Source organism: Oncorhynchus gorbuscha, linkage group LG19, assembly GCF_021184085.1.
Source record: "Oncorhynchus gorbuscha isolate QuinsamMale2020 ecotype Even-year linkage group LG19, OgorEven_v1.0, whole genome shotgun sequence".
Lineage (NCBI taxonomy): Eukaryota > Metazoa > Chordata > Actinopteri > Salmoniformes > Salmonidae > Oncorhynchus > Oncorhynchus gorbuscha.
This window is the reverse complement of record NC_060191.1, coordinates 67,937,517-67,964,773: the sequence shown is the minus strand read 5'-3', so window position 1 is coordinate 67,964,773 and position 27,257 is coordinate 67,937,517. Positions and strand designations below refer to the sequence as shown.

Genomic DNA, 27,257 nt, shown 5'->3' with positions numbered 1-27,257 from the left:
GGACTAAGATAGAATCCTACTATACCGGTTGTGAAGATCGTCGGATGTGGCAGGGCTTGCAAACTATTACGGATTACAAAGGGAAACTCAGCTGCAAGCTGCTCAGTGACGCAAGCATACCAGACGAGCTAAATGCCTTCTATGCTCCCTTCAAAGCAAGTAACACCATACCATGTGTGAGAGCACTAGCTGTTCTTGTTTGTAGGTGACCAAATACTTATTTTCCACCATAATTTGCAAATAAATTCATAAAAAATCCTACAATGTGATTTTTCTGGATTTTTTTCCCCTCATTTTGTCTGTCATAGTTGAAGTGTACCTATGATGAAAATTACAGGCCTCTCTCATCTTTTTAAGTGGGAGAACTTGCACAATTGGTGGCTGACTAAATACTTTTTTGCCCCACTGTATGTGATCACGCTCTCCATAGCCGATGTGAGTAAGACCTTTTAAACAGGTTAACATTCACAAGGCCACAGGGCCAGATGGATTACCAGGGCATGTACTCCGAGCATGCGCTGACCAAGTGTCTTCACTGACATTTTCAACCTCTCCCAGACCCAGTCTGTAATACCTACATGTTTCAAGCAGAACACCATTGTCAGAGTGCCCAAGAATGCCAAGGTAACCTGTCTAAATGATTACCGCCCGTACTACTCAGATCTGTAGCTATGAAAATGCTGGTCATGGCTCACATCAACATCATCGTCCCAGGCAGCCTGAACCCACTACAATTCAAATTCCCCCCCAACAGATCCACAGATGATGCAGTCTCTATTGCACTCCACACTGCCTTTCCCACCTGAACAAAAGGAACACCTACAGTATGTGACAATGCTGTTCATTGACTACAGCTCAGCGTTCAACACCATAGTGCCATCCAAGCTCATCAATAAGCTAAGGACCCAGCTAATAATCCTGGGACTAAACACATCCCTCTGCAACTGCATCCTGGACATCCTGACGGGCCACCCCCAGGTGGGTAGGAAACAACACCCCCCCCCACAACATGGGGGCCCCTCAGGTGTGTGTTCTTAGTTCCCTCTTTTACCCCCCTGTTCACCCACGGCTATGTGGCCTCACATGACTAAAAACTCCATCACTAAGTTTACCGTCGACACGATGGTGGTAGGCTTGATCACCGCCGACGATGAGCCATCTTAATCGGCAGGAGGCCAGAGACGTGGCAGTGTGGTGCCAGGACAACAACAACTCCCTCAACGTGAGCAAAACAAAGGAGTTGATTGTAGACTACAGGAAACGGAGGGTCGAGCACGCCACCATTCACATTGACGTGGCTGTACTGGAGAGGGTCGAGAGCTTCATGTTCCTCTGTGTCCACATCACTAAAGATCTATCATGGTGAAAACACACCGGCACAGGAAAAAGGGCAAGACAACAACTCTTCTCCCTCGGGAGGTTGAAAACATTTGACATGGGCTCTCAGATCCTCAAAAAGTTCTACAGCTGCACCATGGAGAGCATCTTGACTGACTGCTCACCACTTGGCATGGCAACTGCGTTGTACACAGACCGGTGCACCATAGAACTACAGTAGGCCTTTATGCAAACAAGCCATTTGCCACACAGACCTGCCATCATTCACTTTGACCTGAACTGTGTGTTTACAGGCAGTAGGACCTGCCATCATTCACTTTGACCTGAACTGTGTGTTTACAGGCAGTAGGACCTGCCATCATTCACTTTGACCTGGACTGTGTGTTTACAGGCAGTAGCACCTGCAATCATTCACTTTGACCTGAACTGTGTGTTTACAGGCAGTAGGACCTGCCATCATTCACTTTGACCTGAACTGTGTGTTTACAGACAGTAGGACCTGCCATCATTCACTTTGACCTGAACTGTGTGTTTACAGGCAGTAGGACCTGCCATCATTCACTTTGACCTGAACTGTGTGTTTACAGGCAGTAGGACCTGCCATCATTCACTTTGACCTGAACTGTGTGTTTACAGGCAGTAGGACCTGTCATCATTCACTTTGACCTGAACTGTGTGTTTACAGGCAGTAGGACCTGCCATCATTCACTTTGACCTGAACTGTGTGTTTACAGGCAGTAGGACCTGCCATCATTCACTCTGACCTGAACTGTGTGTTTACAGGAAGTTACAACAGAGCGACTTTAGATCGATAGAACAAAAAGACACAAAATACACCTGAATGGATTTCTACAAATATGTCAATACCACAGGAGTCCTCTTACATTTGGGAACTTTACAGTCCAACTTGATCAAACTTTCATTAAAAGGCAGGCTCTCTCCCTCCAGTTATGAACATAAACAACAACAAGATCAACAGCTAGTGCTAGCCGGAACAAGATGAGCTAAAATCTAACGAAGATAAACCCTCTCAAACTGTTTCAGCTAATTGGCCGTTAAAATTGCACTGATAAACGATGGGGAATTGTAGCCTTCTGCAACTTGCCTGCAACAAAGCACCCAAGCTAACAAAGCAACCAAGCTAACTGGCTAAAGTTGGCTAGCTTGCTAGCTAGCTACTCACAAAAACCTTACTCTGACCATTTAACTCATCCTAGCAGAGTTGGTTAGCCTGTTTAGCTAGCCTGTTTACATGTTATCTAGAGAGTTCTTGACTAACTATATATTTTTTTGCCTACATTAATGGTCATATTCAGCCGGAGTTGCGCGTTCGTAAATTCATCAGTTATTCTGAGCTGTGGCACACTCAGACGAGAGTGCTCTGAAATCAGAGTAGATAGCCAGAGTGAATTTGTGAATGTAAGAGATATGCTAATTGAATAACAGTCTTTCAAGTTCATTTTTTACATCATTGGGATGAAGCTAATATGTTCTCATGCATTTCTGATTCAGATTTCAGATGTCGTCCTCTCTTGGGAACATTAGTTTTTACTGCTCTGTCAAAACATGATATTACTGAAAGAACAAACACTGTCTACAATACAGCCACAGATCATTAAATAACACAGCCACAGATCATTAAATAACACAGCCACAGATCATTAAATAACACAGCCACAGATCATTAAATAACACAGCCACAGATCATTAAATAACACAGCTACAGATTATTAAATAACACAGCCACAGATCATTAAATAACACAGCCACCCAGCACACACAACAGCAAGCCTGTGAATGCTAGTTATGTGATATTGCCGGCAGGATTCAAACTGACATATTCTGTCCTCAGTGATACCAGTCATATTAAATAATATTTAATATTTAACCAGGTGTAAACTAGTCATTGGGGAATGTGTGCGCACACGTGCGAGTGAGATCTGGTCATTGGTTGCTCTTGTTTACCTACAGCAGAGCCAACCATGGCAGTGTTACCATGGAGGCATGAGAGGCTTAGACATGTCCAAAGATCATGTGTGTGCGTACCAAGTCTAGGCCTGCGTGTGTGTGTGTGTGTGTGTGTGTGTGTGTGTGTGTGTGTGTGTGTGTGTGTGTGTGTGTGTGTGTGTGTGTGTGTGTGTGTGTGTGTGTGTGTGTGTGTGTGTGTGTGTGTGTGTGTGTGTGTGTGTGTGTGTGTGTGTGTGTGTGCGAGAGAGAGAGAGAGAGCTTGTCCCCCCCATCCCTCTTATCTTTCTACCCTCTTATCTGTTGTCAAGGTGAGCTCTGTGGTGGAGCCTAGGTGATAGGCTAGGTGATATTGTTGTTTTGCCAGTGGTAGTAAGTTTGTTTAGTCTGGTCTGGATGTGGGTTTCTCTGTGCCCTTGGATAAAAGACCAGTGTGCCCTCTTCATGACCCCCTAGTGCCCCTCCTCATGACCCCCTAGTGCCAACCCTCCTCATGACCCCCTAGTGCCAACCCTCCTCATGACCCCCTAGTGCCAACCCTCCTCATGACCCCCTAGTGCCAACCCTCTTCATGACCCCCAAGCGCCCCTCTTCATGACCCCCTAGCGCCCCTCTTCATGACCCCCTAGCGCCCCTCTTCATGATCCCCTAGCGCCCCTCTTCATGCAGATTAACCAACAGAAAGATGGATTAGCTAAACCAGAGCAGGCAGATGAACCAAGCACATAATTATATCAGTGAAATTAGTATTTAACTATTTTGAGTCCGTTTTTAGTTAATTTGTCCTTGTTCCCGATGTGTAATAGCGTAGGCTATAAACTACTGCTTAACTCTATTACCACGTGATTAGATAGCAGGTGCTGTGTAACAATGTTATGAAAAACTAGCTGTGAAACAAAAATGTGCATGAAATTCTATTGTCTCTTGGTGGCCTCGAACCCCCAACCTTCCAGTCAACAGCCAAGTGAGCTGATAAAGTGAAGTGGTCAAATTTTAGTCTGTAGTTTGAGTATCTAGTTTGAAGCGTTGCGTTTGTCATAGTGAGACAATCTACTCTATGTGAGGCTCAGACAGATTCAAATCAAATCAAATTTTATTTGTCACATACACATGGTTAGCAGATGTTAATGCGAGTGTAGCGAAATGCTTGTGCTTCTAGTTCCGACAATGCAGTGATAACCAACAAGTAATCTAACTAACAATTCCAAAACTACTGTCTTATACACAGTGTAAGGGGATAAGGAACATGTACATAAGGATATATGAATGAGTGATGGTACAGAGCAGCATACAGTAGATGGTATTGAGTACAGTATATACATATGAGATGAGTGTGTAGACAAAGTAAACAAAGTGGCATAGTTAAAGTGGCTAGTGATACATGTGTTACATAAGGATGCAGTCGATGATGTAGAGTACAGTATATACATATGCATATGAGATTAATAATGTAGGGTAAGTAACATTATAAGGTAGCATTGTTTAAAGTGGCTAGTGATATATTTACATCATTTCCCATCAATTCCCATTATTAAAATGGCTGGAGTTGGGTCAGTGTCAATGACAGTGTGTTGGCAGCAGCCACTCAGTGTTAGTGGTGGCTGTTTAACAGTCTGATGGCCTTGAGATAGAAGCTGTTTTTCAGTCTCTCGGTCCCAGCTTTGATGCACCTGTACTGACCTCGCCTTCTGGATGATAGCGGGGTGAGCAGGCAGTGGTTCGGGTGGTTGATGTCCTTGATGATCTTTATGGCCTTCCTGTAACAACGGGTGGTGTAGGTGTCCTGGAGGGCAGGTAGTTTGCCCCCGGTGATGCGTTGTGCAGTCCTCACTACCCTCTGGAGAGCCTTACGGTTGAGGGCGGAGCAGTTGCCGTACCAGGCGGTGATACAGCCCGCCAGGATGCTCTCGATTGTGCATCTGTAGAAGTTTGTGAGTGCTTTTGGTGACAAGCCAAATTTCTTCAGCCTCCTGAGGTTGAATAGGCGCTGCTGCGCCTTCTTCACGACGCTGTCAGTGTGAGTGGACCAATTCAGTTTGTCTGTGATGTGTATGCCGAGGAACTTAAAACTAGCTACCCTCTCCACTACTGTTCCATCGATGTGGATAGGGGTGTTCCCTCTGCTGTTTCCTGAAGTCCACAATCATCTCCTTAGTTTTGTTGACGTTGAGTGTGAGGTTATTTTCCTGACACCACACTCCGAGGGCCCTCACCTCCTCCCTGTAGGCCGTCTCGTCGTTGTTGGTAATCAAGCCTACCACTGTTGTGTCGTCCGCAAACTTGATGATTGAGTTGGAGGCGTGCGTGGCCACGCAGTCGTGGGTGAACAGGGAGTACAGGAGAAGGCTCAGAACGCACCCTTGTGGGGCCCCCGTGTTGAGGATCAGCGGGGAGGAGATGTTGTTGCCTACCCTCACCACCTGGGGGCGGCCCGTCAGGAAGTCCAGTACCCAGTTGCACAGGGCGGGGTCGAGACCCAGGGTCTCGAGCTTGATGACGAGCTTGGAGGGTACTATGGTGTTGAATGCCGAGCTGTAGTCGATGAACAGCATTCTCACATAGGTATTCCTCTTGTCCAGGTGGGTTAGGGCAGTGTGCAGTGTGGTTGAGATTGCATCGTCTGTGGACCTATTTGGGCGGTAAGCAAATTGGAGTGGGTCTAGGGTGTCAGGTAGGGTGGAGGTGATGATTGAGAGGGATGTGGTGCCTACTGCACCAACGAGGCCTGGGTGGCTGTAGAGAAGATTTGACCTCAAACTCGATCAGTTTCTGGTTTCAGTTTAAAGTTTGTCAGTTTAAAGTTTGTTGATAGGTAGGTGACGGGGTATATTTTCCAAGCCCGCACCCAGAGTGGCAGCTCTTAAAAAGCCAGCCGTCCCTGGGTGGCCTCGAACGACCAACAGACAAATGGGAAACTAGAATTTTCTGGGACTCAAATCTACTACCTAATTTAAATGTATTTACACTTTCTTTCTACTCACAATGTTATGTTGCAACTACGTACATTATAAACATTTATCAATTATTTCAAAGTTTATAAATGACTTGCTGTAGCTATTTAATCCTGAAGTGGTTGCAGTTTTAGATTGGGTACTGCTATCAAGTTTACTAATCATTTGTAAATGGGTTGTTATTAGAGAAAGATTTTGACCAGGAACCAAAGCATTAATAGGCCTAAAGCCATTAGCAAGTAACTACCCTCATAGGCATCCTTTTAAATCGTTAAGCTGTCTGACATTCGTACATATTAGGCTATGTAATGAGGGTTTTTAAATATACTGAACAAAAATATAAACGCAACTTGCAACAATTCCAATGATTGTATGAAGTTACAGTTCATATAAGGGAATCAGTCAATTTAAATAAATTAATTAGGCCCTAATCTATGGATTTCACATGACTGGGCAGGGGTGCAGCCATGGGTGGGCCACTTGGGAGCCAGGCCCAGCCAATCAGAATGAGTTTTTCACCACAAAAGAGCTTTATTACAGACAGAAATACTCAGTTTCATCAGCTGTCTGGGTGGCTGGTTTCAGACGATCTCGCAGTTGAAGAAGCTGGATGTGGAGGTCCTGGGCTGGCGTGGTTACACGGGGTCTGCGGTTGTGAGGCTGGTTGGACGTACTGCCAAATTCTCTAAAATGACGTTGGAGGTGGCTTATGGTGGAGAAATTAACATTACATTTTCTGGCAACAGCCCGCACCTGCCCGCCCGTCCAGCATCAATTCCCTGGATGGTTCTGACTTAGAATATGTGGACAACTACAAATACCTAGGTGTCTGGTTAGACTGTAAACTCTCCTTCCAGACTCACATTAAGCTTCTCCAATCCAAAATTAAATCTAGAATCGGCTTCCTATTTCGCAAAACAAAGCATCCTTCACTCTTGCTGCCAAACATACCCTCATAAAACTGACCATCCAAACAATCCTCGACTTGGGCGATGTCATTTACAAAATAGCCTCCAACACTCTACTCAACAAATTGGATGCAGTCTATCACAGTGCCATCCGTTTTGTAACCAAAGCCCCATATACTACCCACCACTGTGACCTGTATGCTCTCGTTGGCTGATCCTCACTTCATATTCGTCGCTAAACTCACTGGCTGCAGGTCATCTACAAGTCTCTGCTAGGCAAAGCCCCGCCTTTGTCTCTGCTCACTGGTCACCATAGCTTCACCCACCCATAGCAGGCGCTCCAGCAGGTATATCTCGCTGGTCACCACCAAAGCCAATTCCTACTTCGGCCGCCTTTCCTTGCAGTTAGTTCTCTGCTGCCAATGATTGGAACGAACTGCAAAAATCACTGAAGCGGGAGACTTATCTCCCTCACTAGCTTTAAGCACCAGCTGTCAGAGCAGCTCACAGATCACTGCACCTGTACATAGCCCATCTGTAAACAGCCCATCCAACTACCCCTTTTCCCCATACTGTTATTTATTTGATTTATTTTGCTCCTTTGCCCCCCAGTATCTCTACTTGCACACTCATCTTCTGCACATCTATCTCTCCAAAACATTTTTTTATTATATATTTAGTGTTAGTTAGTTAGTGTTAGTTATAGGTGTTAGTGTTAGTTCTAGGTGTTAGTGTTAGTTATAGGTGTTAGTGTTAGTTATAGGTGTTACTGTTAGTTAGTGTTAGTTATAGGTGTTAGTGTTAGTTATAGGTGTTAGTGTTAGTTATAGGTGTTAGTTATAGGTGTTACTGTTAGTTAGTGTTAGTTATAGGTTTTAGTGTTAGGGTTAGTTATAGGTGTTACTGTTAGTTAGTGTTAGTTATAGGTTTTAGTGTTAGGGTTAGTTATAGGTGTTAGTTATAGGTGTTACTGTTAGTTAGTGTTAGTTATAGGTTTTAGTGTTAGTTAGTGTTAGTTATAGGTTTTAGTGTTAGTTAGTTAGTGCTAGTTAGTTATAGGTGTTTTAATAAAGTAGTAATATATATATATATATATTTTAAATGAACAGAGAAGCATTAACGTATGCCTTATATGATCTATTATTCACTTTTAAATGAGTGTTATGAGTGTTACCAGATTGTGTTATGATGAAAGGTAAGACAGTTCCACCAAGTTCATTTGGTGGGTTTTTATCCGTTTCAGCCTACGTTTCCAGTCCAGACTCAATGGGCATGTCATTAATTGAAAGGACCATTGAACAGAAGGAAATATCCCAGTTTGTGTCTTAACCTTTTAGGCCCTTTGAAGGTGGAATGTGATCTGTTCTCAAGCCAATGGTGAAACCACATGTTGCCAACGGCAAAAGGCACTGCTGAGATTTGAACTCAGGATCTCCTGTTTACTAGACAGGCGCTTTAACCAACTAAGCCACAGCACCAGGTGATTTCTCTAGCTGCTGTGGAGTGTTTTGTTTTAATGGTTCAGAGGTCCCGTTGACGGGTGACTCAGTTCTTTGTAATGCAGTCTCCGGAAGTTCAGCACACTCCTCCTAAACAGGATATTCAAAGTGGAGAGGTAGGAATGCAAGTCTTTGAGCCCTTCTTTAACAAACTTAAACTAGAAATTCAAACTAAAAAAGTTTGAGTAGATTATATTGTTGTTGTTAAGGTTAATTGAATTTGTATTTTCTGTTGGTTTTTTTTTCAGCCTAAGTGATCGAAGTTGAGTTTATTTTAAATTTGTTGAGCCTAAGTGATCGAAGTTGAGTTTAAATTTGTTGAGGATTGAGTATATCGTAGTAAAACAGTCTGCCCCCTGTGAGGATCGAACTCACGACCTTCAGATTATGAGACTGACGCGCTGCCTACTGCGCCAAAGAGGCCTGGAGGAGATTGGGAGCATGTGTCTCTTTCCATGACATAGGGAGCTTGTGTCCGTTTCCGTGTGTCAGGTTTCTGGGTTAAATGGTGGAGGTGGGGTTAAATTCTGATCCCTGATTGGCTGATGGTGCTTCAACCAGCGGCTCTAGTTCAGAGCACAGCTTTAGACCAGAGATGCCTGGTCTGTCTGTCTGTCTATGTCTTTTCAACTGTTGGTCTGTTTGTCTGTGTCGTTCTATGTAAAGAAGGCACACTGGTGCAGTCAGGAGAGAGAGAATATAGTGTTTTGTGGTTTGTGTGTGTGTGACGCAGTCCCATTCTGGACAGAGAGAAGAGAGTGCATTTCTCTCTCTAAACAGTGACTAGGGAACCTGTGGAATTTGATTGGGATTTAAACCCAAAATGTTTACGGCTCAGTTTCTCAGGCACACACACACAGACACACACACACACACACACACACACACACACACACACACACACACACACACACACACACACACACACACACACACACACACACACACACACACACACACACACACACACACACACACACACACACACACACAGACACACAGACACACAGACACACAGAGTAAAGAGCTTGATGAGGTCTCTTCCTGTCTAGGCTGTAATTAGTGTTTGAGGGGATTGTGGGTAGCCTAATTATGCTCTCTAAGTGTCGCCTTCCTCCTCCCATCTATCCATCCATCTCTCCCTCTGTCTGCAGACCTCCTGACTGCAATCATTGTGTCTGTCTGTCCTTCTGTTTGAGACACCGGAACAGGGATTGTTCTGGGGTCTCAGCCCTAGTAGTGGGTCAAGTTGAGAGGGGGAAGGGTGGGAGGTTATCTGTGTCTGAGAGTTTGAGGTGGAAGCTAAGCTCATAACATGCCTGTGCTGGTTTAACTGTCCTGGGAAAGACTGTGTGTGGGTGGACAAGCCGGCCCAGGGGACCTGACTCAGAAACAGATCAGCTTTCACTGCGTAGAGGAAGAACGCACCCTGTATGGTGGTTAGTTGTGTGTTTCATTTGATATGTCCAGACGTCTCATGGCATGAAGCAGATTACATACAATACCATTCAAACGTTTGGACACACCTACTCATTACAGGGTTTTTATTTTGTTTTTTAAAACTATTTTCTACATTGTAGAATATTAGTGAAGACATCAAAACCATTAAATAAAATATAGGGAATCATAGAGTAACCAAAAAAGTGTTAAACAAATCAAAATATATTTTATATTGGAGATTCTTCAAAGCAGGCACCCTTTGCCTTGACAGCTTTTCAATACCATTAAAAAAATGCAGGGGTGCTATGCCACTGCTTATAGCTACAAGTTAATAACAACTATAAGAAATCTAACTATAAGAAATCTAAGATGTGTTAAATAAATGATCTCCAGCTATGTATTGTGTTGCTAACTTGGTAGCTAAGTGTCTAGATGTCAGCTATGCATTGTGTTGATAACTTGCTAGCTAAGTGTCTAGATGTCAGCTATGTATTGTGTTGATAACTTGGTAGCTAAGTGTCTAGATGTCAGCTATGCATTGTGTTGATAACTTGCTAGCTAAGTGTCTAGATGTCAGCTATGTATTGTGTTGCTAACTTGCTAGCTAAGTGTCTAGATGTCAGCTATGCATTGTGTTGATAACTTGCTAGCTAAGTGTCTAGATGTAAGCTATGTATTGTGTTGCTAACTTGCTAGCAAAGTGTCTAGATATCAGCTATGCATTGTGTTGATAACTTGCTAGCTAAGTGTCTAGATATCAGCTATGCATTGTGTTGATAACTTGCTAGCTAAGTGTCTAGATGTCAGCTATGCATTGTGTTGATAACTTGCTAGCTAAGTGTCTAGATGTCAGCTATGCATTGTGTTGCTAACTTGCTAGCTAAGTGTCTAGATATCAGCTATGCATTGTGTTGATAACTTGCTAGCTAAGTGTCTAGATGTCAGCTATGCATTGTGTTGATAACTTGCTAGCTAAGTGTCTAGATATCAGCTATGCATTGTGTTGATAACTTGCTAGCTAAGTGTCTAGATGTCAGCTATGCATTGTGTTGCTAACTTGCTAGCTAAGTGTCTAGATGTCAGCTATGCATTGTGTTGCTAACTTGCTAGCTAAGTGTCTAATGTCAGCTATGCATTGCTGACTTGCTAGCTAAGTGTCTAGATGTCAGCTATGCATTGCTGACTTGCTAGCTAAGCGTCTAGATGTCAGCTATGCATTGTGTTGCTAACTTGCTAGCTAAGTGTCTAGATGTCAGCTATGCATTGCTGACTTGCAAGCTAAGTGTCTAATGTCAGCTATGCATTGCTGACTTGCTAGCTAAGCGTCTAGATGTCAGCTATGCATTGTGTTGCTAACTTGCTAGCTAAGTGTCTCGATGTCAGCTATGCATTGTGTTGATAACTTGCTAGCTAAGTGTCTAGATGTCAGCTATGCATTGTGTTGCTAACTTGCTAGCTAAGTGTCTAATGTCAGCTATGCATTGCTGACTTGCTAGCTAAGTGTCTAGATGTCAGCTATGCATTGCTGACTTGCAAGCTAAGTGTCTAATGTCAGCTATGCATTGCTGACTTGCTAGCTAAGCGTCTAGATGTCAGCTATGCATTGTGTTGCTAACTTGCTAGCTAAGTGTCTAGATGTCAGCTATGCATTGTGTTGATAACTTGCTAGCTAAGTGTCTAGATGTCAGCTATGCATTGTGTTGCTAACTTGCTAGCTAAGTGTCTAATATCAGCTATGCATTGCTGACTTGCTAGCTAAGTGTCTAGATATCAGCTATGTATTGTGTTGCTAACTTGCTAGCTAAGTGTCTAGATGTCAGCTATGCATTGCTGACTTGCAAGCTAAGTGTCTAATGTCAGCTATGCATTGCTGACTTGCTAGCTAAGCGTCTAGATGTCAGCTATGCATTGTGTTGCTAACTTGCTAGCTAAGTGTCTAGATGTCAGCTATGCATTGTGTTGATAACTTGCTAGCTAAGTGTCTAGATGTCAGCTATGCATTGTGTTGCTAACTTGCTAGCTAAGTGTCTAATGTCAGCTATGCATTGCTGACTTGCTAGCTAAGCGTCTAGATGTCAGCTATGCATTGTGTTGCTAACTTGCTAGCTAAGTGTCTAGATGTCAGCTATGCATTGTGTTGATAACTTGCTAGCTAATTGTCTAGATGTCAGCTATGCATTGTGTTGCTAACTTGCTAGCTAAGTGTCTAATATCAGCTATGCATTGCTGACTTGCTAGCTAAGTGTCTAGATATCAGCTATGTATTGTGTTGCTAACTTGCTAGCTAAGTGTCTAGATGTCAGCTATGCATTGCTGACTTGCAAGCTAAGTGTCTAATGTCAGCTATGCATTGCTGACTTGCTAGCTAAGCGTCTAGATGTCAGCTATGCATTGTGTTGCTAACTTGCTAGCTAAGTGTCTAGATGTCAGCTATGCATTGTGTTGATAACTTGCTAGCTAAGTGTCTAGATGTCAGCTATGCATTGTGTTGCTAACTTGCTAGCTAAGTGTCTAATGTCAGCTATGCATTGCTGACTTGCTAGCTAAGCGTCTAGATGTCAGCTATGCATTGTGTTGCTAACTTGCTAGCTAAGTGTCTAGATGTCAGCTATGCATTGTGTTGATAACTTGCTAGCTAATTGTCTAGATGTCAGCTATGCATTGTGTTGCTAACTTGCTAGCTAAGTGTCTCGATGTCATGACTGGAACGAACTACAAAAATCTCTGAAACTGGAAACACTTCTCCCTCACTAGCTTTAAGCACCAACTGTCAGAGCTGCTCACATATTACTGCACCTATACATAGCCCACCTATAATTTAGCCCAAACAACTACCTCTTTCCCTACTCTATTTAATTAATTAATTAATTAATTTAGCTCCTTTGCACCCCATTATTTGTATTTCTACTTTGCACATTCTTCCATTGCAAATCTACCATTCAATTGTTTTACTTGCTATATTGTATTTACTTCGCCACTATGGCCTTTTTTTGCCTTTACCTCCCTTATCTCACCTCATTTGCTCACATTGTATATAGACTTGTTTACACTGTATTATTGACTGTATGTTTGTTTACTCCATGTGTAACTCCGTGTTGTATGTGTCGCACTGCTTTGCTTTATCTTGGCCAGGTTGCAATTGTAAATGAGAACTTGTTCTCAACTGGCCTACCTGATTAAATAAAAGTGAAATAAATAAATAAATGCTCAAGCATCTTGGTTTCAGCAGAAACATTGAATCCCCTCCTGGTTCAAGATCCATTTACATTACATTTACATTTACATTTAAGTCATTTAGCAGACGCTCTTATCCAGAGCGACTTACAAATTGGTGCAATCACCTTATGACATCCAGTGGGACAGTCACTTACAATAGTGCATCTAAAACTTAGGGGGGGTGGGGTGAGAGGGATTACTTAACCTATCCTAGGTATTCCAGATCCCTGTTGCCTAATTTTATTTTGTGCGAGAGAATAAAATAACATTTCAGGTATAACTGTATATCCTGGTATTGGTAGAGAAACGGTATGAAAACCTGAATACCGCCCAACGTGAGTGAGTCACATACAGGGCAATGTGATGTAGAGATACTGGACAGGTAGTGACTGAGGATCTTTCTCATCTAGTATGTTATGCTAGGCCTATCTATGTTAGGCATATCTATGTTAGGCCTAGCATTACATACTAGATGTATATCTATGTTATGCATTTAGTATGTATGCATTCCTCTGCTGTGATAGGGGCTCCACTGTCCCGCTGGCGGAAGTATGGGGGAGAGAGGGACATAAATTCCTGCCTTGCGTAACCCTGGGGTCGCTGAGTCCACTCTTTCTCACTCTGCTCTCCTTCCTCCCTCTTTATCTAACTTTCTCCCTTTCTTCCTGCATTCCCTCTCTCCATCTCTTGGCAATGGACCAAACAAACAGAAATCCCCTCCAGAACACTAAGTGATAGTTGAGTGGACTTCCTCCTGCTCTGCCAGGAACCTGACAGCATTGTCTGATGTCCACATGGCGAGGAGAGAGAAAAAACACAAGGATGTTGAGTTGAAAACATTGCTTTGGTTGTCCTTTTTAAAGAGTTTTCTAGCCTGGTAGTGTCTCACTGGGAGGTGCGTTCTTGCCTGGTAGTGTCTCACTGGGAGGTACGTTCTAGCCTGGTAGTGTCTCACTTGGAGGTACGTTCTGGCCTGGTAGTGTCTCACTGGGAGGTACGTTCTGGCCTGGTAGTGTCTCACTGGGAGGTACGTTCTAGCCTGGTAGTGTCTCACTTGGAGGTACGTTCTGGCCTGGTAGTGTCTCACTGGGAGGTACGTTCTAGCCTGGTAGTGTCTCACTGGGAGGTGCATTCTAGCCTGGTAGTGTCTCACTGGGAGGTACGTTCTAGCCTGGTAGTGTCTCACTGGGAGGTGCGGTCTAGCCTGGTAGTGTCTCACTGGGAGGTGCGTTCTAGCCTGGTAGTGTCTCACTGGGAGGTACGTTCTGGCCTGGTAGTGTCTCACTGGGAGGTACGTTCTGGCCTGGTAGTGTCTCACTGGGAGGTACGTTCTAGCCTGGTAGTATCTCACTGGGAGGTACGTTCTAGCCTGGTAGTGTCTCACTGGGAGGTACGTTCTAGCCTGGTAGTGTCTCACTGGGAGGTGCATTCTAGCCTGGTAGTGTCTCACTGGGAGGTACGTTCTAGCCTGGTAGTGTCTCACTGGGAGGTGCGGTCTAGCCTGGTAGTGTCTCACTGGGAGGTGCGGTCTAGCCTGGTAGTGTCTCACTGGGAGGTGCATTCTAGCCTGGTAGTGTCTCACTGGGAGGTGCGGTCTAGCCTGGTAGTGTCTCACTGGGAGGTGCATTCTAGCCTGGTAGTGTCTCACTGGGAGGTGCATTCTAGCCTGGTTTCCTGCTGTGTCACTGCTCCATCAACGGTTGATCTCCTTTTGTCAGTCAACTACAACATCTTTCTCTCTCCATTCAAGGGCTTTATTGGCAAGGAAACATATTTTAACATCTCTCTCTCTCTCTCTCTCTCTCTCTCTCTCTCTCTCTCTCTCTCTCTCTCTCTCTCTCTCTCTCTCTCTCTCTCTCTCTCTCTCTCTCTTTCTCTCTTTCTCTTTCTCTAGGACATACAGTTTGAAGAAGGGCCAGTTGGAGAGGGACTATGCCCAGGTAAGAGCCTGTGTTGTACAACCTGAGGTTTTTTTCTGCTTTCAGGAGCCTTGTCCCTGGAGGAGGGGCTTCTAGCCAGGCTGGTCCTTATCTCTCAATATCTGTCCCTAGGAGTAGAGTGGTGTAGAGTGGCTTTTCCTTATCTCTCAATATCTGACCCTAGGAGTAGAGTGGTGTAGAGTGGCTTTTCCTTATCTCTCAATATCTGTCCCTAGGAGTAGAGTGGTGTAGAGTGGCTTTTCCTTATCTCTCAATATCTGACCCTAGGAGTGGTGTAGAGTAGCTTTTAGCCAGGCTGGTCCTTATCTCTCAATATCTGACCCTAGGAGTGGTGTAGAGTGGCTTTTAGCCAGGCTGGTCCTTATCTCTCAATATCTGACCCTAGGAGTGGTGTAGAGTAGCTTTTAGCCAGGCTAGCCCTTAACTCTCAATATCTGACCCTAGGAGTGGTGTAGAGTAGCTTTTAGCCAGGCTTGCCCTTAACTCTCAATATCTGACCCTAGGAGTGGTGTAGAGTAGCTTTTAGCCAGGCTGGTCCTTATCTCTCAATATCTGACCCTAGGAGTGGTGTAGAGTAGCTTTTAGCCAGGCTTGCCCTTAACTCTCAATATCTGACCCTAGGAGTGGTGTAGAGTAGCTTTTAGCCAGGCTAGCCCTTAACTCTCAATATCTGACCCTAGGAGTGGTGTAGAGTAGCTTTTAGCCAGGCTAGCCCTTAACTCTCAATATCTGACCCTAGGAGTGGTGTAGAGTAGCTTTTAGCCAGGCTTGCCCTTAACTCTCAATATCTGACCCTAGGAGTGGTGTAGAGTAGCTTTTAGCCAGGCTGGTCCTTATCTCTCAATATCTGACCCTAGGAGTGGTGTAGAGTAGCTTTTAGCCAGGCTAGCCCTTAACTCTCAATATCTGACCCTAGGAGTGGTGTAGAGTGGCTTTTAGCCAGGCTGGTCCTTATCTCTCAATATCTGACCCTAGGAGTGGTGTAGAGTAGCTTTTAGCCAGGCTAGCCCTTAACTCTCAATATCTGACCCTAGGAGTGGTGTAGAGTAGCTTTTAGCCAGGCTGGCCTTTATCTTCTATCAGTCTATCTAATCTGTTCTATTGGCATGAGCTCACTATACACACATACTTGAGTTACTGCAACACACACACATATTTAGCTAGACACACACACACACACACACACACACACACACACACACACACACACACACACACACACACACACACACACACACACACACACACACACACACACACACACACACACACACACACACACACACACACACACACACACACACACACACACACACACACACACACACACACACACATATTCTTGAGGACACTACTACACATGCATACTCTCCTTCTCTCTCTCTCTTTGCTGAGCAGCTGTCCACACAAATAAACATTGTTTTCTGGCCTCATCGGCCTCAGCCCGCTGAACACAGACACTGTTGAACTGTAGAGAGAAAGGAAGAGTGGGAGAGAGGAAGAGTGGGAGAGAGGAAGAGTGGGAGAGAGGAAGAGTGGGAGAGAGGAAGAGAGGAGGAGCAAGAGAGAGCAAGAGAGGAGGAGTGTGAGAGAAAGAGAGAGAGAGAGAGAGAGAGAGAGAGAGAGGAATAGAGAGAGAGAGGAAGAGAGTGGGGAAGAGAGTGGGGAAGAGAGAGCGCGAGAGGGAGAGGGAGCGAGTGAGGGAGAGGGAGCGAGTGAGGGCGAGTGAGAGGAGGAGCAAGAGAGAGAGGAGGAGCAAGAGAGAGAGGAGGAGCAAGAGAGAGAGAGAGAGAGAGAGCAAGACAGGAGGAGCGAGAGAGAGAGCAAGAGAGGAGGAGCGAGAGAGAGAGCAAGAGAGGAGAGAGAGCAAGAGAGGAGGAGCGAGAGAGAGCGGGAGAGGGAGCGCTCCTCTCTTGCTCTCTCTCTCGCTCCTCTCTTGCTCTCTCTCTCGCTCCTCCTCTCTTGCTCTCTCTCTCGCTCCTCCTCTCTTGCTCTCTCTCTCGCTCCTCCTCTCTCGCTCTCTCTCTCGCTCCTCCTCTCTCTCGCTCCTCCTCTCTCTCTCGCTCCTCCTCTCTCTCTCTTGCTCCTTGCCCTTTATGGTTGTGAGGTCTGGGGTCCGCTCACCAACCAAGACTTCACAAAATGGGACAAACACCAAATTGAGACTCTGCACGCAGAATTCTGCAAAAATATCCTCCGTGTACAACGTAAAACACCAAATAATGCATGCAGAGCAGAATTAGGCCGATACCCACTAATTATCCAAATCCAGAAGAGAGCCGTTAAATTCTACAACCACCTAAAAGGAAGCGATTCACAAACCTTCCATAACAAAGCCATCACCTACAGAGAGATGAACCTGGAGAAGAGTCCCCTAAGCAAGCTGGTCCTGGGGCTCTGTTCACAAACACACCCTACAGAGCCCCAGGACAACAGCACAATTAGACCCAACCAAATCATGAGAAAACAAAAAGATAATTACTTAACACATTGGAAAGAATTAACAAAAAAACAGAGCAAACTAGAATGCTATTTGGCCCTACACAGAGAGTACACAGCGGCAGAATACCTGACCACTGTGACTAACCCAAAATTAAGGAAAGCTTTGACTATGTACAGACTCAGTGAGCATAGCCTTGCTATTGAGAAAGGCCGCCGTAGGCAGACATGGCTCTCAAGAGAAGACAGGCTATGTGCTCACTGCCCACAAAATGAGGTGGAAACTGAGCTGCATTTCCTAACCTCCTGCCCAATGTATGACCATATTAGAGAGACATATTTACCCCAGATTACACAGATCCACAAAGAATTTGAAAACATCCAATTTTGAAAAACTCCCATATCTACTGGGTGAAATTCCACAGTGTGCCATCACAGCAGCAAGATTTGTGACCTGTTGCCACGAGAAAAGGGCAACCAGTGAAGAACAAACACCATTGTAAATACAATCCATATTTATGCTTATTTATTTTATCTTGTGTCCTTTAACTATTTGTACATTGTATATGTATATATATATATATATATATATGACATTTGTAATGTCTTTATTGTTTTGAAACTTCTGTATGTGTAATGTTTACTGTTAATTTTTGTTGTTTTTCACTTTATATATTCACTTTGTATGTTGTCTACCTCACTTGCTTTGGCAATGTTAACACATGTTTCCCATGCCAATAAAGCCCTTGAATTGAATTGAATTGAGAGAGAAAGAGAGCGCAAGAGAGAGAGGAGGAGCGAGAGAGAGAGCCATAGAGGAGGAGCGAGAGGAGGGGAGAGAGAGAGAGAGAGGGGAAGCGAGAGAGAGGAGGAGGAGGAGGAGTGAGAGAGAGAGAGGAGGAGGAGCGCGAGAGAGAGAGAGAGATGGAGGAGCAAGAGAGGAATTGAGAGAGAGGGCGGGAGAGAGAGAGAGAGGAAGATCGAGAGAGAGTAGAAGGGCGAGAGAGAGTAGAAGGGCGAGCTAGATAGAGGGGACGGGCGAGCGAGCTAGAGAGAGGGGTAGGGTGAGAGAGGGGATGGGCGAGCGAGCTAGAGAGTGGAAGGGTGAGAGAGTGGAAGGGCGAGAGAGCGAGCTAGAGAGAGGGGAAGGGCGAGCGGGGGAAGGGTGAGTGAGCGAGAGGGGAAGGGCGAGCGACAGAGAGGGGAAGGGCGAGAGAAAGGGGAAGAGCGAGCGAGAGAGATAGGAAGGGCGAGCGTGAGAGAGAGTGAGTGGTTGAGAGTGAGTGAGTGGTTGAGAGGTTGAGAGTGAGTGAGTGGTTGAGAGTGAGTGAGAGGTTGAGAGTGAGTGAGAGGTTGAGAGTGAGTGAGAGGTTGAGAGTGAGTGAGAGGTTGAGAGTGAGTGAGAGGTTGAGAGTGAGTGAGAGGTTGAGAGTGAGTGAGAGGTTGAGAGTGAGTGAGAGGTTGAGAGTGAGTGAGAGGTTGAGAGTGAGTGAGAGGTTGAGAGTGAGTGAGAGGTTGAGAGTGAGTGAGAGGTTGAGAGTGAGATAGAGGTTGAGAGTGAGATAGAGGTTGAGAGTGAGTGAGAGGTTGAGACTGAGTGAGAGGTTGAGACTGAGTGAGAGGTTGAGAGTGAGATAGAGGTTGAGAGTGAGATAGAGGTTGAGAGTGAGTGAGAGGTTGAGAGTGAGTGAGTGAGAGGTTGAGAGTGAGTGTGAGAGAGGTTGAGAGTGAGTGAGAGAGAGGTTGAGAGTGAGTGAGAGAGAGGTTGAGAGGAGTGAGAGAGTTGAGAGGGAGTGAGAGGTTGAGGAGGGAGTGAGAGAGAGGTTGAGAGGGAGTGAGAGAAAGGTTGAGAGGGAGTGAGAGAAAGGTTGAGAGGGAGTGAGAGAGAGGTTGAGAGGGAGTGAGAGAGAGGTTGAGAGGGAGTGAGAGAGAGGTTGGAGGTGAGTGAGAGGTTGGAGGTGAGTGAGAGGTTGGAGGTGAGTGAGAGGTTGGAGGTGAGTGAGAGGTTGGAGGTGAGTGAGAGGTTGGAGGTGAGTGAGAGGTTGGAGGTGAGTGAGAGGTTGGAGGTGAGTGAGAGGTTGGAGGTGAGTGAGAGGTTGAGAGTGAGTGAGAGGTTGAGAGTGAGTGAGAGGTTGAGACTGAGTGAGAGGTTGAGACTGAGTGAGAGGTTGAGAGTGAGTGAGAGGTTGAGAGTGAGTGAGAGGTTGAGAGTGAGTGAGAGGTTGAGAGTGAGTGAGGGGTTGAGAGTGAGTGAGGGGTTGAGAGTGAGTGAGTGAGAGGTTGAGAGTGAGTGAGAGAGAGGTTGAGAGTGAGTGAGAGAGAGGTTGAGAGTGAGTGAGAGAGAGGTTGAGAGTGAGTGAGAGAGAGGTTGAGAGTGAGTGAGAGAGAGGTTGAGAGTGAGTGAGAGAGAGGTTGAGAGTGAGTGAGAGAGAGGTTGAGAGTGAGTGAGAGAGAGGTTGAGAGGGAGTGAGAGGTTGAGAGGGAGTGAGAGGTTGGGAGGGAGTGAGAGAGAGGTTGAGAGGGAGTGAGAGAAAGGTTGAGAGGGAGTGAGAGAGAGGTTGAGAGGGAGTGAGAGGTTGAGAGGGAGTGAGAGGTTGGAGGTGAGTGAGAGGTTGGAGGTGAGTGAGAGGTTGGAGGTGAGTGAGAGGTTGGAGGTGAGTGAGAGGTTGGAGGTGAGTGAGAGGTTGGAGGTGAGTGAGAGGTTGGAGGTGAGTGAGAGGTTGGAGGTGAGTGAGAGGTTGGAGGTGAGTGAGAGGTTGGAGGTGAGTGAGAGGTTGAGAGTTGAGTGAGAGAGGTTGAGAGTGAGTGAGAGGTTGAGAGTGAGTGAGAGGTTGAGAGTGAGTGAGAGGTTGAGAGTGAGTGAGAGGTTGAGAGTGAGTGAGAGGTTGAGAGTGAGTGAGAGGTTGAGAGTGAGTGAGAGGTTGAGGGGGAGTGAGAGGTTGAGGGGGAGTGAGAGGTTGAGGGGGAGTGAGAGGTTGAGAGGGAGAGAGTTAGAGTGCGAGAGCGAGGAAGAGAAAGAGGAGAGGGAGAATGGAGAAGACTTTCTCACTCTTTCTGGTATTAGTACGGTGTGTTCTGCCAGAGTAACTGGATGTGTGTGTGTGTGTGTGTGTGTTTGCCTGAGCTCATGCAGTATTGTGATGTGGTTCTCAGACAATCTTCTGTCACATGTGACTCGTTTCCGAAAAGTAGGCGAGAGCCATGTGAACTTTCATGTACCTTAATAACAGACTTGTATGCCATCTGTAAATATGAATACAATTGTTAAATTACGAGCCTAGTTGGTTGATCCACAGGAAAAAGCCAGCAACCTTCCCACTAGCCATGATTGGCTAAGATAATGAGAGGGCTGGACATGCCAAGAGATGAGTTCAGATTGGTCAGTATAGCACGCGTCTGTCTATAACATGAGCTGGTCAGTATGTGTAGGGAATCCTGTCTAACACGGCTTTTCTCACGTGTCACGTCGTACAACTGCATAAGTGTTGCTCTCCACTTTCTGAAGGATCACGTTGTGAAATCAGTGGAATTTGAGTATGATAGGTAAAGAGATGGAGGAAACACCTGTCTCCGGATTACATCTTCAAACTAAGGGCAACCGTGGCATCTGTAACAGGGAGAAGCGTCCATCCATGATGTGTACGGGTGAGATAGTCTAGCAAGCTATATTTTCAGCTATTACACATTTCTAAATTTGTCAAAGTTAAATTGTCCTGTTAGCTAGCTAGCTAATATTAGATGGCTCACTAGCTAACATTACATGTATGATCTTATTATTCGTAACTCAGAGCCATTTGCTTTGCTAGTTATAGCCTAATGTTAGCTAGCTAATATTGAACCTGGTTGGTTAGCTACGGACAGATTCATGCATGGTAGTAACGTCATGAGTTGGGATTATGGTTCATTGTTTACCTAGCTAGCTAGCTAGCTACATGTTTTAACAAAAGGCTCTACTATGCAAGTAACCATTTCAATAGAATGTTAATGATGTAACTGTTGATAGACAGAGCTGGTAAATTCACTCTGGCCATCTACTCTGATTTCAGAGCCCTCTCTTCTGAGTGTGCCAGAGCGCAGAATAACTGACAAATTTACGAAAGCTCAACACCCGTTGAATATGGCCGTAAACATTGACAAAACAACGTAAATTGCAGAGAATCAACGCGGTCGGTCAGTCAGAATCGAGGCGGTCGGTCGGTCAGAATCGAGGCGGACGGTCGGTCAGAATCGAGGCGGACGGTCGGTCAGAATCGAGGCGGTCAGTCGGTCAGAATCGAGGCGGACGGTCGGTCAGAATCAAGGCGGACGGTCGGTCAGAATCGAGGCGGACGGTCGGTCAGAATCGAGGCGGTCGGTCACCTATGCTGGAGTCTTTGGGAAAGGGCCAGTGGGTGAGCAGAGGGGAGTTGCTTATAGCAACCACAGCTGAGTGAGAGGGAGAGAATGTGAGGAAGAGGGTGAGGGAAGGATGGAGAGAGAGTGTGAAGTAGGAGGAAGAGTGGGGAGGGAAGGAAGGAGAGAGAGTGTGAAGTAGAGGGAGGAAGGTAGGGAAAAAGGGAGATAATGTGAAGAAGAGGGGGGAGGGAAGGATGGAGAGAATGTGAATGAGAAAGATGGGGGAGGGAAGGAAGGAGGGAGAGAATGTGAGGGAGAGTGAATGAGTGCTGCCCTGTCATTTGACCTCTAGCCTTTATGGTATGTCAGACATGCTCCTCTAATGATCAGCTGTCAATCAAAGTCCTCCCATGCTGTGTGTGCCTATAGCTTGGTTATATGGCTTGCGTGCTTGTTTGTGTGGGTTGGTTCTTCTATCCTTGTGGAGACTTAGGTCCCCACAAGGATAGTAAAACAAGGAAAAATCTCCCTCTTGGGGACATTCCCCACGTCCCCATGAGCAAAAAGGCTATTTTAAGCGTAGGGGTTAAGGGTTAGGGTTAGAATTACGGTTACGTGTTAAGGTCAGCGTTAAGGTTAGGGTTACGTGTTAAGGTTATGGTTAGGGTTACATGTTAAGGTTATGGTAAGGTTTAGTGAAAATAGGAAATACATTTTAGGTCCCCACGAGGATCGAAGACCAAAACATCTGTGTGGTTTGTGGATGACAGGCAGAAAAAGTGTGTGTGTGCAGTGTTCTGTTTAATTTATGATTTTTTTTTCTCAATGTGTTTTATCTAGTTGAATAGGAATTGATTTGAATTCTTAATTAAATTGTGAATCATATGGACGACTGATTCCACCTCCGTGTTCAGCGATCGATGGAATCAATTCTGAATCGATTCCCATTACAAGACGTAGTGTGTGTTTCTGTGTAAGTCTGTGGTTGTGTGTGGTCATGTGTAGTCAGCCAGGTCACCGGTGATACAAGTCAGTATTCGACGTCCATCCATGTCTGAGGATGTCGGGAGATGACGTGGAAACCGGACAATAGGGACAACAGTGAGCGCTGTTGCCTTAAAGTAGGTTTTGAGTTTTCTAGGGTGTTGAGGACGGGGAGGGTGTTGAGGAGGGTGTTGAGGAGGGTGTTGAGGAGGGTGTTGAGGTCGGGGAGGGTGTTGAGGAGGGTGTTGAGGAGGGGGAGGGTGTTGAGGATGGGGAGGGTGTTGAGAATGGGGAGGGTGTTGAGGAGGGTGTTGAGGATGGGGAGGGTGTTGAGGAGGGTGTTGAGGATGGGGAGGGTGTTGAGGATGGGGAGGGTGTTGAGGGTGGGGGGTGTTGAGGGTGTTGAGGGGGTGTTGAGGGTGTTGAGGAGGGGGTGTTGAGGGTGTTGAGGAGGGGGAGGGTGTTGAGGAGGGGAGGGTGTTGAGGAGGGGGTGTTGAGGGTGTTGAGGAGGGGGAGGGTGTTGAGGAGGGGAGGGTGTTGAGGATGGGGAGGGTGTTGAGGACGGGGAGGGTGTTGAGGACGGGATGGTGTTGGGGAGGGTGTTGAGGACGGGGAGAGTGTTGAGGAGGGTGTTGAGGATGGGGAGGGTGTTGAGGATGGGGAGGGTGTTGAGGGTGGGGAGGGTGTTGAGGGTGTTGAGGAGGGTGTTGAGGGTGTTGAGGAGGGGGAGGGTGTTGAGGAGGGGAGGGTGTTGAGGAGGGGAGGGTGTTGAGGAGGGGGAGGGTGTTGAGGAGGGGGAGGGTGTTGAGGAGGGGGAGGGTGTTGAGGATGGGGAGGGTGTTGAGGACGGGGAGGGTGTTGAGGACGGGGAGGGTGTTGGGGAGGGTGTTGGGGAGGGTGTTGAGGAGGGGGAGGGTGTTGAGGAGGGGAAGGTGTTGAGGAGGGGGTTGGTAGATGGGCGTAAACATCTGACTCTGATTCTAAAGGTTGTAATTTTAAATCCAGAGGTAGAAAGTTGTTTTTGAGATTTTTGTTTTAAGCCAATCACAAACCTTAACTCTTATACCATTGCGTTAATGCCTAACCTGAACCATAAACACTTCTAAATGTGATGTTCGAGAACCATTGTATGGGCGTAATTCTGACGAGAGACTGTGAGAGTTAGGTGTGTGTGTGCGTAGTCCGTGTGTGTATAGTGTGTGTGTAGTCTGTGTGTGTGTGGTGTGTAGTGTGTGTGTGTTGCAGCATCTCCTTGTCTAGAGAACAATTGTCTGTCTGGAGTCTGCAATGCAGCTTATCAGCCCCTCCCTCTCCTCTTTTACCCTCTCACCTCATCCCTCCATTCTCATCCTCTCATCCCTCTCCTCCTCTCATCCCTCCCCTCTTCTCATCCCTCCTCCTCTCCTCCTCTCATCCCTCTCCTCCTCTCATCCCTCTCCTCCTCTCATCCCTCTCCTCCTCTCATCCCTCTCCTCTCATCCCTTTCCTCCTCATCCCTCTCCTCCTCTCATCCTCTCATCCCTCTCCTCCTCTCATCCATCCTCCTCTCATCCCTTCCTCCTCTCATCCCTTACTCCTCCCTCTCTCCTCCTCATCCTTCCCTCCTCTGTTCCTGGGAATGTTACGGGGAAAGGCCGGGTCATTTGCATAATTGCTATGTGTGTGTGAGAGACTGTGTGTGTTTCACTTGTCATCTGCTCAAACACACTCTCTCTCTCTCTCACTCACTCACTCACTCACTCACTCACTCACTCACTCACTCACTCACTCACTCACTCACTCACTCACTCACTCACTCACTCACTCACTCACTCACACACAGTGGGGCAAAAAAGTATTTAGTCAGCCATCAATTGTGCACGTTCTCCCACTTAAAAAGATAGGTACACTTCAACTATGACAGACAAAATGAGATGTTTTTTCTCCAGAAAATCACAATGTAGGATTTTTAAAATTAATTTATTTGAAAATTATGGTGGAAAATAAGTATTTGGTCAATAACAAAAGTTTATATCAATACTTTGTTATATACCCTTTGTTGGCAATGACAAGAGGTCAAACATTTTCTGTAAGTCTTCACAAGGTTTTCACACACTGTTGCTGGTATTTTGGCCCATTCCTCATTGCATATCTCCTCTAGAGCAGTGATGTTTTGGGGCTGTTGCTGGGCAACACGGACTTTCAACTCCCTCCAAAGATTTTCTATGGGGTTGAGATCTGGAGACTGGCTAGGCCACTCCAGGACCTTGAAATGCTTCTTACGAAGCCACTCCTTCGTTGCCCTGGCGGTGTGTTATTGATCATTGTCATGTTGAAAGCCCAGCCACGTTTCATCTTCAATGCCCTTGCTGATGGTAGGCTTTGTTACTTTGGTCCCAGTTCTCTGCAGGTCATTCACTAGGTCCCCCCGTGTGGTTCTGGGATTTTTGCTCACCGTTCTTGTGATCATTTTGACCCCACGGGGTGAGATCTTGCGTGGAGCCCCAGATCGAGGGAGATTATCAGTGGTCTTGTATGTCTTCCATTTCCTAATAATTGCTCCCACAGTTGATTTCTTCAAACCAAGCTGCTTACCTATTGCAGATTCAGTCTTCCCAGCCTGGTGCAGGTCTACAATTTTGTTTCTGGTGTCCTTTGACAGCTCTTTGGTCTTGGCCATAGGGGAGTTCGGAGTGTGACTGTTGTAGGTTGTGGACAGGTGTCTTTTATACTGATAGCAAGTTCAAACAGGTGCCATTAATACAGGTAACGAGTGGAGGACAGATGAGCCTCTTAAAGAAGAAGTTACAGGTCTGTGAGAGCCAGAAATCTTGCTTATTTGTAGTTGACCAAATACTTATTTTCCACCATAATTTGCAAATAAATTCATAAAACAATCCTACAATGTGATTTTCTGGATTTTTTCCAACTAATTTTGTCTGTCATAGTTGAAGTGTACCTATGATGATAATTACAGGCCTCTAATCTTTTAAAAGTGTGAGTGTGTGTGTGTGTGGGGGGGGGGGTGAGAAGGGTGTTCTAAGAGCGAAATAGAAAAAGACCGGATCAGGGAGGGAATTTCAGACAAAGAGAAAGAAAGATCCTGATGGTGACTGTAGGGCTGGGCTGAAGAGTGAGTGAGGGGGAGGAATGGAGGGATGTTGACTGTAGGGATGGACAATGAGTGAGAGGGAGGAATGGAGGGATGGTGAGTGAGAGGGAGGAATGGAGGGATGGTGACTGTAGGGCTGAACAGTGAGTGAGAGGGAGGAATGGAGGGATGGTGACTGTAGGGCTGAACAGTGAGTGAGAGGGAGGAATGGAGGGATGGTGACTGTAGGGCTGAACAGTGAGTGAGAGGCAGGAATGGTGACTGTAGGGATGGTGAGTGAGAGGGATGAATGGAGGGATGGTGAGTGAGAGGGATGAATGGAGGGATGGTGACTGTAGGGATGGTGAGTGAGAGGGATGAATGGAGGGATGGTGAGTGAGGGAGGAATGGAGGGATGGTGACTAGGGATGGTGAGTGAGAGGGATGAATGGAGGGATGGTGACTGTAGGGATGGTGAGTGAGAGGGATGAATGGAGGGATGGTGAGTGAGAGGGAGGAATGGAGGGATGGTGACTGTAGGGATGGTGAGTGAGAGGGATGAATGGAGGGATGGTGACTGTAGGGATGGTGAGTGAGAGGGATGAATGGAGGGATGGTGAGTGAGAGGGAGGAATGGAGGGATGGTGACTGTAGGGATGGTGAGTGAGAGGGAGGAATGGAGGGATGGTGACTGTAGGGATGGTGAGTGAGAGGGATGAATGGAGGGATGGTGACTGTAGGGATGGTGAGTGAGAGGGAGGAATGGAGGGATGGTGACTGTAGGGATGGTGAGTGAGAGGGATGAATGGAGGGATGGTGACTGTAGGGATGGTGAGTGAGATGGAGGGATGGTGAGTGAGAGGGATGAATGGAGGGATGGTGAGTGAGAGGGATGAATGGAGGGATGGTGACTGTAGGGATGGTGAGTGAGATGGAGGGATGGTGAGTGAGAGGGATGAATGGAGGGATGGTGAGGGAGAGGGATGAATGGAGGGATGGTGACTGATTTGCGACACTTTCTGCTGTACTTTCCTTTTCATCCATCCTTTTCTTTTTAGATGTTGAGCTGACGATATCGACATGCATCACGTCACTTTCACTCTTTCTCCTCCTCTCTCCCCCTCCCTCCCTCCCTCCCTCCCCCTCCCTCCCTCCCTCCCTCCCTCCCTCC

The 27,257-nt window shown here is 46.2% G+C and overlaps 1 protein-coding gene and 1 non-coding gene across 2 annotated transcripts in view; one reads left to right on the top strand and one right to left on the bottom strand.

Annotated features, from left to right (window-relative positions):
* LOC124005772 (F-BAR and double SH3 domains protein 2-like) overlaps positions 1-27,257 on the top strand; it is a 132,105-nt gene that overhangs the window by 33,559 nt on the left and 71,289 nt on the right. Inside the window, exon 3 of the mRNA XM_046315296.1 lies at positions 15,212-15,257. Coding sequence (XP_046171252.1) covers positions 15,212-15,257 — 46 coding nt within the window. The remainder of the gene's footprint in view (positions 1-15,211; positions 15,258-27,257) is intronic.
* Positions 8,567-8,640, bottom strand: trnat-agu. Its single transcript has one exon. It is a non-coding gene; the product is annotated as a tRNA-Thr (tRNA).